At 28.1% G+C, this 15,686-nt stretch overlaps 1 protein-coding gene across 1 annotated transcript in view; it reads left to right on the top strand.

Annotated features, from left to right (window-relative positions):
• LOC129968543 (synaptotagmin-15-like) overlaps positions 1 to 15,686 on the top strand; it is a 287,503-nt gene that overhangs the window by 163,815 nt on the left and 108,002 nt on the right. The window contains exon 2 of the mRNA XM_056082540.1: positions 13,262 to 13,430. Within this exon, the coding sequence (XP_055938515.1) occupies positions 13,262 to 13,430 (169 nt within the window). The remainder of the gene's footprint in view (positions 1 to 13,261; positions 13,431 to 15,686) is intronic.

Raw genomic sequence — 15,686 nt, forward strand, 5'->3', positions numbered from 1 at the left:
CTTTTGCCTATCACATTCCAATGCATCTTTGGCATTTCAGATTTGGGAAATAGGAGTGCATAGAAGATCAACAAAACAGAAATGGATAATGTTGACTTATTACTATTCTAAGCACTTGCAGATCGTAAAGAAATTACTTTAAACATTGTCCAAAATGTTACCAGTCACATTTGGTTTTCATCATTTTATATACTCTTGTGTTTCCGTAGACTTCGAAAAACGCTTTTAAATTTTAAAATTGGTTCTGTGTGAAACACATGTCAATTTATCCAAGAAATACCATATCCGGCATCTCCGGAATAGCATTCCTTGACCATCACCATACAGTCTCCTAGCTCATCTTTTACCAGATCACGCTCCGACGCGTCTTTGACACTTCAAACTTTGCAAGAAATGGAATGAAAAAAATCCTGCAAAATGGGGACTGGTAACGCTTCTTTAGAACTATTCTAAGCTAAGCCCTCTGAAGAATGTCATCGGAACTCTCTGGATGGCCATAGAATAATCAATAAGCTTCTCTTCTCGCTTTGAGTACAAGAATTGGTCTTTGGTCTGTATTTTCTTCTTTGAAGAGGACGTGATCATCTATTATGTATCAGGATTTCCATTCCTGCAGCCCGACCCACATTCGCAGAAGCCGTCGTTGGAGAGAATTTTATTGATAATGTCCGGAATATTTTCTGAGATATTTCCATGATCTTGGATTCCTCTTTTTATGGGATGGAATTTTCTTCCAGACGGACTATAAAACCTCGGAAAAGCAAATAACTGGCTTTTGTCACGGTTGGTCGACCTACTGAAAATAAATCTACTTTAAACAGTTTAAGATTTCGTGTCTTTTTTTTACGGCTTGACTTGATTTTGGAATTTTTGGTGTATTAAATTTTATGGTAGAAAGAGATAGATTTTAGATATAATATATTACCTGTAAAATACAATAGTAATATATTGTCCACAAAATACTGACATTTTAGAAAAGAGAAAGTAATATTTCAATCTAGATAGACTGAAATGGTATGAAAATTCTGCAAAAGAGTTAAACGAGTTCATTCATCTGCCATTGTGGTCACATGATGTTCTCATATAATCTATTATTTAACGAGAAATTTTTAATATTTGATGCAACGCCATGTATTTTAATTTCTGTCAAATGCAAGTTTAACAAAATGTAATACTTGCTGAGTTCTTTTATAATTGACGCTGAGTTTTTGGATTATTTCGCAATTCCTTGATTAAAGTACTTTTTTGTTCATTCATTTCTAGTTTTAGTATTTAATTTTATGACATTCATTAAGGTTTTAAAGGATGACATAAAGTACCTAAATTCAAACCAGCAAACCAAATCAATCGACTTCCTTTGTATTTCCATAGTCCAAGCAATTATAAACTTTTTTGTGAAGAAGCACATTTTTTATGAATTTTCTAGATATCTAAGAATAAATATTTTTTGTTCATAATTTATGAATTTAATATTCTATATAGCATGATTAATGTTCCTTCTGTAATAAATAATTTTATAGTTCTTATCTTTTTATAATATTCTAAATACCTCAAGTTTTCATTCACCAAATCAATCGACTTCCTTTATATTTCCATAGTCCAAGCAATTATAAATTTTTTTGTGAAGAAACAAATTTTCTATGAATATTCTAGATATCTCAGAATAAATATTTTTTGTTCATAATTTATGAATTTAATATTCTATATAGCATGATTAATATTCCTTCTGTAATAAATAATTTTATAATTTTAATTCTTTTTATAATTTTCTAAATACCTCAAGTTTTCATTCACCAAATCAATCGACTTCCTTTATATTTCCATAGTCCAAGCAATTATAAATTTTTTTGTGAAGAAACAAATTTTCTATGAATATTCTAGATATCTAAGAATAAATATTTTTTGTCCATAATTTATGAATTTAATATTCTATATAGCATGACTAATGTTCCTTCTGTAATAAATAATTTTATAGTTCTTATCTTTTTATAATATTCTAAATACCTCAAGTTTTCATTCACCAAATCAATCGACTTCCTTTATATTTCCATAGTCCAAGCAATTATAAATTTTTTTGTGAAGAAAAAAATTTTCTATGAATATTCTAGATATCTAAGAATAAATATTTTTTGTCCATAATTTATGAATTTAATATTCTATATAGCATGATTAATGTTCCTTCTGTAATAAATAATTTTATAGTTCTTATCTTTTTATAATATTCTAAATACCTCAAGTTTTCATTCACCAAATCAATCGACTTCCTTTATATTTCCATAGTCCAAGCAATTATAAATTTTTTTGTGAAGAAACAAATTTTCTATGAATATTCTAGATATCTCAGAATAAATATTTTTTGTTCATAATTTATGAATTTAATATTCTATATAGCATGATTAATATTCCTTCTATAATAAATAATTTTATAATTTTAATTCTTTTTATAATATTCTAAATACCTCAAGTTTTCATTCACCAAATCAATCGACTTCCTTTATATTTCCATAGTCCAAGCAATTATAAATTTTTTTGTGAAGAAAAAAATTTTCTATGAATATTCTAGATATCTAAGAATAAATATTTTTTGTCCATAATTTATGAATTTAATATTCTATATAGCATGACTAATGTTCCTTCTGTAATAAATAATTTTATAGTTCTTATCTTTTTATAATATTCTAAATACCTCAAGTTTTCATTCACCAAATCAATCGACTTCCTTTATATTTCCATAGTCCAAGCAATTATAAATTTTTTTGTGAAGAAACAAATTTTCTATGAATATTCTAGATATCTAAGAATAAATATTTTTTGTTCATAATTTATGAATTTAATATTCTATATAGCATGACTAATGTTCCTTCTGTAATAAATAATTTTATAGTTCTTATCTTTTTATAATATTCTAAATACCTCAAGTTTTCATTCACCAAATCAATCGACTTCCTTTATATTTCCATAGTCCAAGCAATTATAAATTTTTTTGTGAAGAAAAAAATTTTCTATGAATATTCTAGATATCTAAGAATAAATATTTTTTGTCCATAATTTATGAATTTAATATTCTATATAGCATGACTAATGTTCCTTCTGTAATAAATAATTTTATAGTTCTTATCTTTTTATAATATTCTAAATACCTCAAGTTTTCATTCACCAAATCAATCGACTTCCTTTATATTTCCATAGTCCAAGCAATTATAAATTTTTTTGTGAAGAAACAAATTTTCTATGAATATTCTAGATATCTAAGAATAAATATTTTTTGTTCATAATTTATGAATTTAATATTCTATATAGCATGACTAATGTTCCTTCTGTAATAAATAATTTTATAGTTCTTATCTTTTTATAATATTCTAAATACCTCAAGTTTTCATTCACCAAATCAATCGACTTCCTTTATATTTCCATAGTCCAAGCAATTATAAATTTTTTTGTGAAGAAACAAATTTTCTATGAATATTCTAGATATCTCAGAATAAATATTTTTTGTTCATAATTTATGAATTTAATATTCTATATAGCATGATTAATATTCCTTCTATAATAAATAATTTTATAATTTTAATTCTTTTTATAATTTTCTAAATACCTCAAGTTTTCATTCACCAAATCAATCGACTTCCTTTATATTTCCATAGTCCAAGCAATTATAAATTTTTTTGTGAAGAAACAAATTTTCTATGAATATTCTAGATATCTAAGAATAAATATTTTTTGTCCATAATTTATGAATTTAATATTCTATATAGCATGATTAATATTCCTTCTATAATAAATAATTTTATAATTTTAATTCTTTTTATAATATTCTAAATACCTCAAGTTTTCATTCACCAAATCAATCGACTTCCTTTGTATTTCCATAGCCCAAGCAATTATAAATTTTTTTGTGAAGAAACACATTTTCTATGAATTTTCTAGATATCTAAGAATAAATATTTTTCGTTCATAATTTATGAATTTAATATTCCATATAGCATGATGAATATTCCTTCTGTAATAAAAAATTTTATAATTCTTATCTTTTTATCATATTCTAAATACCTCAAGTTTTCATTTTTTTAAATCAAAAATATGGATTTCATTTCAAATTCATAAAAGCAAGAGATTCTAGTATATATATATATATATATATATATATATATATATATATATATATATATATATATATATATAAGCAATTTTGACTTTTAGTCATATTTAATTTTCAAAACATATTAAATGGCTTTCTTATGATTACATTATCTCTTAATATCTTTATAATATTGTTTTATTAAAAATAAGTTGATGAAAGATATGGAAAAACGTAGCTTAAAATTATTTTATTATTCTCTTCATTTTCGAATTTAATATATTTTCAAATTCCATGGTTATAAATATTATAGAATCAAAAATTTAAGTTTCTCAAATTAATTTCTAAATAATACAAATTATATGAAATTTATATTCTTTTAAAGTAATACATTAATTGGTATTTACTATCTTACAATATTCTAATGTCATCGGGTACCAATAAATATACAAAATTTCGTAAATCTAGAACTTGAGGGGAGTGAAAATTTACAAAATTCCATCTCTAGTAAACATGAAGCATGCAAAGTTAAGTAAAAGGATTTAAAAATTCTCCAGATATTAATTTTACTAAAAATTACTCACATTAATTGATTTACCCATTTTCATCAAAATATATTTCTACTTTTATAAAATCCCTGAATTAATGAAATTTTTATTAATTCATAATTCTTTTGATGAAACTAACAAATTGATTTATAATTATTGTAAGTAAAATATACAGCGAGGTACGATTTCAATAAACTTGAAATAATTTATTAAAATGTTTTAATAAGTTTTTCTAAATTGTCGCACATTAAAAAAATTGCATAAATTATTAGAGAAATACTAGTTTAATTTTTCATTAAAATAACTGTTAAAAATTTATGATTCTGTTTATGAATGTTAATTCAGTCCATATAATAGACCAGAGAGAGATACATAAATTTTAAACAGGAAAGCTTATAAGTTAATTTGCTTTAAAGTGTTTCGTGTTTCTGCTCCAAAAAATAATTTTGCTGCAAATTCTCTGCAATGTTATGCATCTGCCAAGAAGTTAGGGGACCTTTCAAGTATATGAATGAAAACACACCGGGGAAGCAAGCGAGGAGGTGAACAACCTCTTTTCTGATGACGCGTTATACCTGTTGAGTTAATGGTAGAATCGTGAAAGGTGAAGATCCTTAACAGTTTGACATCTCTCTTTCAGATTATCTTACATGCTAAGCTAAGATGAGGGATAAATCTTTTAGGATACTCATCTGTCTTTTTAAAAGCGCAAAATAGATAAATTTATTCATTACCAGCAAGTATCAAGATAGGAAAATAACATTTAATAACATAATCATTCATTTTATAAGAATTTCCATGTTTGAATATCATCTATTTAATGAGCCAGTTAATGCTAATAGTTAATAAGCCAGTAATTGATATTAATAATTATTAACACAAAATTAGAATCCAAGGGCAAAATCATAAAATGTAAATATTTGTTTGGAAACTGAGAATCCAGATTCTTCTACTTTGATTGCATATGTTGCGATATTGCAAAACTTTCAGCTGCTGGCGCAATAGGAAATTACTATCCTGAACCGGATTCTTTCAGATTTAGGAAGAAAGATTCTACTGCCTCATCCGCTTATAACAGGAACTATTTAAATAAGACTACCTTTATCAAGTATCCTCTTGGATTGGCATTAGTAGAGACTTAGGGATTGTTTTTGTGTGATATTATTGCCATTTTCTTAAATTTAAAAATTTATTAAATTAAGATAAGTAAATTTTAGCTGATATTAAATTTCGGAAATGTAATGAATAAAAAAGAATACACTATCATTTGTTGTAGCTATTAAATAATTCAAAATATGATTAATAATAAAACAAAGACTTAGAAACAACAATTCTTGCTTCTAATTTATTTTTCTCAATTAAAGACCGTAAATAAGATCAAATATGAATATGGCCAACTTGATTTGAGCATCTACCATGAAATTTTAAAAATTTATCTTAACAATCCATTTGGCATAAAAATTTATCATTAGCATACCAATCGATTCGGAAGATATTAATTAATAATATTAATATCCCTCCAATTATGTGTTTACATCTATAGAACACATGTTAGTTAAACAGAAATCCAAAAATAATTATTTTCTGTTTGATAGTTTTTTTGTAAAACTATTTACTATTTATTCTTTCTTTATATTATAAAGCTATTTGCTGTCTTTTACTATCAATACACTTTTCATTATTTGTTCATTAAAATTCCAAATAAAATAATTGCAACTAGGTTTAGTTTAGTTATATTAACGTCCCATTGTAAAGCAACTCTAGGGCTATTTTGGGACAAACCTTGCAATTTTGAACCGCTGTCAGATGACAGGGATGGCGTCTGGGCTGGCGCCTCCCTCTCCACACCACACCACACCAGCGAGGGGGCGTTTGACCCTGAAGGATTTTGCGCACAACAGGCCCCCGTACACGATGGTTCTTCGGTGTAATTGGGTCTCGAGCTTGAAGCTCTGCAGCTCACGAGCCGAGTCCTTACTACCAGGCTACAGTGGCCCCCAAAATTATAACTAAAAGAATGCTTTTGTTTTTCAAGAAGCTTATATTTATCATGAATTTCGCTGCGTCGCGAAGTCATTATGGCTAAAAGGTTTATTTGTTGCCCATGAAATTTTTTGGGCACGCGAACAATCTATGCATGAATTTTTTACAATTTATGCATTTATTATTAATATTTTCTCATATAAATAAAACTTATCAAGAGCTTATCAGATATTGCATTACAGAAGATTAAATGTGATTGACACTTAATTAGATTGGAAAACATTCGAGTCATTAAATTAACTTTTTGGCTCACCCATCTGGTACCCAAAAGAGAGGCTGACCAAAACTAAGTAGATTGACTGCCTGGGAATGGAATGGGAAAAACTATTAAGGTGACTAATTGCAAGACTTTAGCGAAGAACAGGATGGCATGGAATGAAATTCTGGGGAAGGCAAGACCCATTCGGGCCTGTCGCTTTACTGATGAAAAAAAATACTACAAGAGGCAATAAGCTGTTATAATAATTAACGGGCGCATGTAGCTCCACTTCTACAACTGTTAATGCAATCTTCAATTAAACAAAATGCAAACAAAAGGGAGTGTTCTCCTTAAAACTTTCGCTCATACTTGTCACTCCAGGGAACGCATTGCATGACATTGGCGTTACAATAGTTATGAAATATAAACTTTTGACGTGAATTTAACCTTTTTACTGAATCTATCGTATGATACTTGGCGAGTTTTTTGGGGGGAGGGCTATTAATTCATAGAATAATATCCGAAAATCGAATTTGCGCTTCAGGCATGTTTTTGTTTATCAATTAATGGAAACAAAGATATGACACAAAATGTTATTTGTAGTCACAAAATACCATACTTTATTTGATATATTTAACTCACTGCGTTTTTGTATTGCTGTAAAATGTTTCTAAAAGTACAGATCAACAGACAGTCAACCCGTTGTTGGTTTTGTTTGGAATTTTGTGAGAAGTCTAAAGTATAGATATTTAATATGTGTAACGAGTCTTTTCTATCTACTCTTTTCTTTTTTCAGTTATAGTGTTAATTGATATTCGAACAGCCGAACAGACAGACTTCCTCTCAAAAAATTTATCTCAAAATTTGTTAGAAATATGCATATTTGGTGAAAAGACCGTATAGTGAATTTCAACAGTTTTGCTGCCGGCGTCCTGGCCTAGGGGCAGCACGTCTTCCCCGTGATCTAGGGTTCCCCGGATTCGACTCCTGGTTCGGGCAGGGTTGTTCTCTTCCTTGTGTTCTCTCTGTGAGGCGCGTGAATGAGCCCCCCTGTAAAGAGGAGTTGTGCCAGCGAGTGTGTTTGTGCTATCTCCATTTGAGCTAGAAGCCAGACTTCTACCCTCAGGTGTTCAGGGGTTTTTACCCTCAGAAGCCGCTGCGTAAAAATTTGAGCCAACGTCCTGGCCTAGGCGTAGCACGCCTTCCCCGTAATCTAGGCGTTCCGGGTTCGAGTCCTGTTTTGGGCATGATTGTTGTCTACCTTGTGTTCTGTCTGTGAGGTGCAAGGATAAGCCCCCACTTTAAAAAGGGGTTGTGCAAGGGAGTGTGTTTGTGCTATCTTCATTTGAGCTAGAAGCCAGACTTCTGCTCTCGGGTGCTCAGGGGTCTTTACCCTCAGAAGCCGCTGCAGAAAAATTTGAATCGACGTCCTGACCTAGGCGTAGCCCGTCTTCCCCGTGATCTAGGCGTTCCGGGTTCGAGTCCTGGTTCAGGCAAGATTGTTCTCTTCCTTGTGTTCTGTCTGTGAGATGCAAGGATAAGCCCCCGCTTTTAAAAGGGGTTGTGCAAGAGAGTGTGTTTGTGCCATCTTCATTTGAGCTAGAAGTTAGACGTCTGCCCTCGGTTGCTCAAGGGTCTTTACCCTCAGAAGCTGCTACGCAAAATTTGGCTTAAAACAGTCACACGACACACACAAAAAAACAGTTTTGCTCGAAGCCTCTTTGATTTTTCTTTGTCATAGACAAAAATGACAGATATATAGCCATTTTCTAAACATATGTTTGTTGAAATCATGGAGGTCTAAAATATAGAGATTTGTTAATATCTCGAGTTCGAATTTTTTGGCGATTACTACATTTTCTAGTTAGTATACGAAAAAATACGTTTTTTAAGTATATAAAAGTAAGGAATTCAGGCATTTCGAATACTATTTTTCATGATAATAAACAAAGAATTTTTATTATGTGTTGAATAAACTCTCTATGTGAAACTGACGAAAAAATATTACTTCCCATTCTAATATTGCATGCAGTTTTTAATTTCCTCTTCTTGCATCGCCTATTAATTCGAATTTTAAACTTCATTTTAACTTCAAGAACTTAAAACTCTTCAAAAAAAGATGCACTCTATTTCAATTAAAGACCAGACATAATAATAATACAAAAGTGTGTTATTTCAAGTAGAAAAGAAATTAAAAAGCCAAGTTTAACTATTCATAAATGACTCTTCCGTCCGAAACTTTTCCCCATTTAAGAGTGCTAGTTAAGAGAAATTGGATCGGAATTTAGGAAAATGAAGACGATACCTCACATTTATCTCCTTGACAATGGAATCCCAAAAGTTTGAGTTTGGGACGTATCTTAGCAACGGTCGGAGTTCCCAATTTACTTCGAGAACGATGAACTTACCGCTAGGTCCGGAGATGGCAATTAAAGAGTTTTAGCTGGGAAGTGCTTGAATATTCATTGCTTTTCTAATTTTGATTCAAAGTTTAGAACTTTGGATTGATAGTTCTACATTTTGAAATCCTTTCTGAAAACAGTTTAGAATTTTTATAAATAGTTGTAAAAGTAAGATAATTTAATCGTCATAAACATAAAAATCGTCATAAATATATATATTTCTATTGATAATAAAGTCTAAAGCTACTAAATTTGTGCTTTTCAGGGTGAAAATGTTACTTTTCGGAACAATTTTTACATTTTTAGTCGGATTTTTATTCATGAAAAATTGTGCTGGAATTTTCTGTTTTCTTGCGAAAATGCTTCGAATATTCTGTACAAAAATAAGGTTTATACTATTTAAGAAAGATCAGATGGCTTAAATTTAATTGCCATATTATTTTCTGAATTTAAAATTATTAAAAAAATCAATGTCTTTTTTTATAATAATTTCGAACTATACATTTAATTTAAAAAAAAATCCAAAACATTAAAATTTTTTACATTAAATATACTATTCCATGTTTTGTTTTTTTCTGCATTTTTCAAACATAAAGAGAAAAATAAGAGAGAGACAATTTGATGACGTCAAACCATGCATGCGAACTTTAATTTAAAGTAAACACGACTAACATTTCTTTTGAATCAGATAATAGCCAAAGGTTAATTATATTTTAATAGATGTCATATGCTTAATATATTTATAATTCAATTGAATTATAATGATTGTAATCTGTTACGTCCGAAATGCGCATCCGTCTTTTTTCATTGTATGACGAAGATAAAACAGTTATATTGTGTCCTTGCAAGGGAGTGGCACTCATGCTTGCGGGCCGTCATGACCTTTGAGGGTTTGCTGTCCCTTTCGTCTCACTACACCAGCATACTCTTGTGTAGAGAAAGCAAAGTAAGAAGTGAAACAGAAGATAAATTGCTCGTTTGCAATCTGAACTTGACAATTCAATATGATTCATTTTATTCTTGAAGCATATAATCTTGTGTCTATAATCAAGGAATAAACATTTTAAAACAGTCAGATGGAATTAAAATTTCTTATATATTTATGTCTTTTCCTAGTTATTTCCTTATAATAAATGATTTAGAAAGTAGAAATTCTTTTAACTAAGACGATAATTTCTGCATTCTAAATTCATAAATTTTATTAAAAACAATTTATCCATTACTCTTAAAAATAAAGACGAAATGATTTTCAAAATCACAAAAATAACAATATTTTAAAAAGTAGTGAAATCTTCAATGTTTATTATTATTATATATAATAAGTAATCATTTTACGACTGTAATTTAATGAATGATGAAACATCATCCATCAAAAATTGCTTTTATTTAAATTATCCAGCCTTTTCTTAATGCATTTTTTTTTGTATATAATATAATAATAAAACTCATAATACTGATATAAATGATTTTTTTCAGTGATTCAAATTTGATGAATCAGTATTTTTTGATATAGTCATTTTTGTTTTGCGCTTAGTTCCCCCCAGACTTAAAAATTTCTATTAATTGAATAAGAAACATAATTCCAATCGTGTATTGTTTGATGATGAAAAGTTTTTCTATAATAAAAAAATATTTGAATCAAAAATCTGGGAAAAATTCTTATTTCTTTATAGAAAAAATTTCAGCGATGAAATAAATAAAAATTATGATTCTTAATTATACAGAGGTAAAAGTTTATCCTGTAAAGGGATTATCTAATAAAAAAATAACATATATTTAAAAAAAACAATATTATACACGTCTATTCAACATCCATAAATAAAAACTATTTTTGCTTAGCCGAATAGACGATAAATAGGATTAAAAGATTCAATTAACGGAGGAAATTATCTAGAATATTAACGAAAAAAATTACCAAGAAGTTACTAAAAAATGTGTCTACACTATGTGTATATTTTTTATTTATTTATCCTTTTTTTTGTATGAAGACACTTCCTTTCACAGTTTGACCCATATAAACCAAAATTGGGGCAGTATACCGCATTTGATTGTTACAGTTTATTCAGATTTTTCTATAATGCAAATATCCTGGCTAAAAGTAAATTTTGAATTTCTTATGTGGTTAAACATTATTTCTATCTAAAGATGCATTTTTACTCATTGTTAAAAAAAAATAGCACAAAAAAGTTCGAATTTTATTTTCATTCTTCAACATATTTATTTATATTTTGTTATAATTATTTTTATTTTTTAAACATTGACTTGTATGCTTAACGAAATAAATAAAAGAAAATTAAATTCTGCAGATGCATTTTTAACATTGAATGAATTTAAAAATTACTTTTTAAATAATTTTAAAAATTTAAATATTAAAAAAAAATCCTAAATAGTGATTGTGATATTATGTTTTATATTGTTATATATATTAGGGATAAACAAGTTTGCCAATTTGAAGAAAAAATGTTTATTTTTAAGAAAAAGAAATGCATGTAATAAATTGATCATTGTAAAAGGTTAAGCCGTTGTATGTAATGCCAATCGAAATAAATATATTTAAATCCATAATAAATTAATTCAAGATAACAAATTTAAAACAAAAGAAATGTTTCAACAATAAAAACCAAAATTATACAAGAAAAATTAACAATTATTAATCATAAAAATATTTATGTTTGCATTAAGCAATAAGAAATAATAATTATGCAATATTTAAAATGAAGAATGCTTTGTTTGTTCAAATATATTTTAAGAATGTCGTTTTTATCAAAAGTAAAAGTATTTCTATTACTTAATTACAATGCTCTGTTTAAAATTATTATTTACGTATTCGATTTTATGACAAGTTTAATTAATCAGCATTCATCATAATTAAGAACATTCAAAATGATAGCAAGCTCTTTACAACTCTTTATAGAAACATTCTTCATAAAAATGAAAGCAATTAAAAATTATTCCTCAGTTATATTAATTTTAACTTAATAAAATTATAGTATTTAAACCTATTATTTGCTATCCATTTGAAAGAGAAAATAACATAAATAAAAATATCGTTTAAAAAATAACAAAGATAATTGATATCCATGATAAAAATATCATGTAATTTTTTAAAGAAATACATTGAATAATTATTTGATCATCAACCGCTAAAAAGTATTGGTTTTTACTTCTAAAATCTTTATTATTATTAGTTAACAAAATTTCTTGAATTTAAATTAAATTTTGATTTATTACATAGTTTTCAAATCGTAAGAAAATCCCAAAAAGAAATAAGACTATAGTGTATAGAATATGTTCTATTATATGAATAATACAATTAAAAATAAAGTTAGATATTACTTCACTTTATCAATACTTTTAATCACATTTTGCATGCTAAATATTTGATATCTTATGCACTACTGTATCACAGATAGCAATACACAACTTTAATATACTTTCGAAAAAGTATAGTTAATCCACAATTTAATTAAATTTTGATCCCAAGCTAATGACGCCATCTAGACTTGGATTTAAAACCAATTAATTTCTGTGTTATGTAATATTTTTAATATTTTTGAATGCAAAAAGGATGGAAATAACTAAAATAAAAGATTTCTTCTTTGCGGTATATTCATCAAGATATGGTTTTAAAAATTAATGTACTCGACTTTATTAATGTTTTTAAACTCATTTCACAATGTTCAATATTTTATATATTATACACTTCTATGTCGCAGATGCCAACAAACGACTTTAATACTTTAAAAAAATGTATTAGATAATCCACAATTTAATTACATTTAAGTTAATGGCGCCATCTAGAAGTGAATTCAAAAAGAATTAATTTCAAGGTTCTATAATATCCCTATTAATAAATTTAAATTCACATTAATAATTTTATAAACTAAAATTATATAAATAACTAAAATAAAAGATTTCGTCTTTTCGGTATATTCATCAAAATGAGATTGTAAAAACAGTTTTTATTAAATTTAGTTACTTTCAATTTCAGGCTTCTACCTATGGCTGATCGTGGGGTGCAGCTTAGGGGGTGTTCTGCTTCTCACCATCATGATAGCCTTGCTCATGTACATCCGGAGGCGTATTCGTCTGTCCAAGAAGGGCACCGACCTCCTGGATTCCAGCTACATTCCGGGTTCGGAATTCTGCCCTCAACAAATGTGAGTACATATTCTAGTCTTAAAGCGCTTTAAACTAGTTTTTAAAATGAGAAATTCGGCTTTAAAAATTAAATTCGACTCGCAGAAATTTCAAATTTTTCAGGAGGCATTATCAGTTCAAAAGGCATTATTTTGTAATAAAGTAGTTAGTGAAGTTTCTGGCCAAATGATACATCTTTAAACCGATTTAACCTTCAAACACATGCATCCATTTTTTGAACATTAGCACACGCGCGGGTTCTTTTTGACCCAAAATTGTCTGGACTTACTCATTACCTTATTGGCTATTTGTATAAAAATTAAATACGGTCAGGATGGTAAGATTATATAAATATTTGCCCATGGAAAAATTTTCTTATTTAAGATACGAATGCGAGTTTTAATAAGAAAAACCAAAACCTCTTTTATTTCTATACCTTTTATGTATTGATTTCCATTTTTCTTATTCCATTCACCTAAAATTTAATATTTTTAATATAAGTAATGTTTTTTTTTTCTGTATAAAAATATTAGAAAAATAAGAACATCTGATTTTTACGTATAGTTTTCATTTGAAATTTTTTATTTGTATTATGGTGAAAGCTTATAAGCTACGCTACAGCAGCAGTTGCTTTTGTATTGTGGTCATGTTACTAGGCTGCGAACCGCAAGGTCTCAGGTTCTATCCTCACTCATACCAATCCGCCACAGTATTATTAAAGAATGCTTGATACATTTTTTTAAGTGTAGAAAAGAATTCAATGGGGTTTTCTGGAGTATTCAGAATCTACATTTCGTTTCGGTTCTATATCATGATCACTTTCCAAAATTTCATAAATATATCATGAATCTGAGCTAGCATCATTCTGTCTATATGTAAAAAGACTTGTAAGTAGATCTCTGAATTTGTGTTGCTAACTGGCATACTCATAACATTAAAAGAATCTGTAACCCTAGCATACTCAAGGTCGATTTGACTCCAAACATATTTGTAAAAAATGATACACATGGGTTCTGTTGTATTAATCTTCTTCTTATAGCTCCCCTATGAAGATATAGGAAGTAACAAGTATAAACTTTTATAAATTCCAATAATTTCTAAACAAAAAAGAAAGGATGATGTCAAAAAGGCCTCGTGCATGTGCTGACGGGTTATCTATAAACAATTACGCCTGTCACTAAAAGACTAATCTTAAGACTTTAACTTTTATTGTTATATCACGCACTATATTTAAATTTATTAAGTTGTTAGATTAATGACATATTTGAAGTCAGTTTCAATGCATAAAAAGTCAAATAAATTTATCAAAAGAAGATAATTTTTAATAAGGTTTTTTAAAAAAAAATTTGCTCTGACAAAGATATTTTTTATGTAACATACAGGATATAATAATGAGGCCATCTTTACATTTTATAAAAAAAATATTAATTACTGAGAAATGGTTATAAGAAAATGTAATATCTTTCGATCTTATTCAAACAAAACGATAAACAATATTATTCTATTATTCTATTCCACGATATTCTATGATATTCTGAATATCTGACAGCATAGGGAGATATCGTACGGTATCTTGTGAAAAAAGAGACTGAAGTTGAAGTTTTTCAAAATGTTTTTTAGTCTTAATATAAGTTCTAGTCACGTTTTCAATACATTTTCCTTGAGAAAAATGTAATTTTCAATCAGGATTCATCTCTTATAACTTCGAAGCCTTTTTTCTTGGCACCTACGTGATTTTTGGACTTAGTTAGTTTTTGTGATTGTTATCCAATGGACTTAGTTGATAGTTAAATCTATGTTGCTACGCTATCCATTGATTTTGTTAATTTGGTGTCATTTACCCAAATTCTGATCTTAACTAATTTCTATAATCATTACCCTAGCAAACTAGTAGCTATATTATCTATAAATTCATTATGTTTGAACAAACTGAAATGTTATCAATCGTAATTAAAAAATAATGTGAGTAGATGGAACTCTCATCATGTTTGGCTAGACAGCCTAGGGTAGGCCAGTGCCTTCCTCTAAATTCTGTTCCATCGCATTCTATTTTTGACACTTGTGCGCCAGTTTCTTTTTCTGGATAGCTAGGAAGTCTGATTCCACGAACCCCATCCATTCTTGTATTGCAGTTAGATCAATTTTGTATTCATCCAATTGCTGCAATAGTAATTGCAATGCTTTAGTTCGATATAATGATAACGCGTTCCAAGTTCCAAATCTCATCTCCAAAAAGCGTTTTCCAAGTTGTCTCCGTAGAATCTGCCGTGATTTTT

Source organism: Argiope bruennichi, chromosome 1, assembly GCF_947563725.1.
Source record: "Argiope bruennichi chromosome 1, qqArgBrue1.1, whole genome shotgun sequence".
In the NCBI taxonomy this organism is placed as follows: domain Eukaryota; kingdom Metazoa; phylum Arthropoda; class Arachnida; order Araneae; family Araneidae; genus Argiope; species Argiope bruennichi.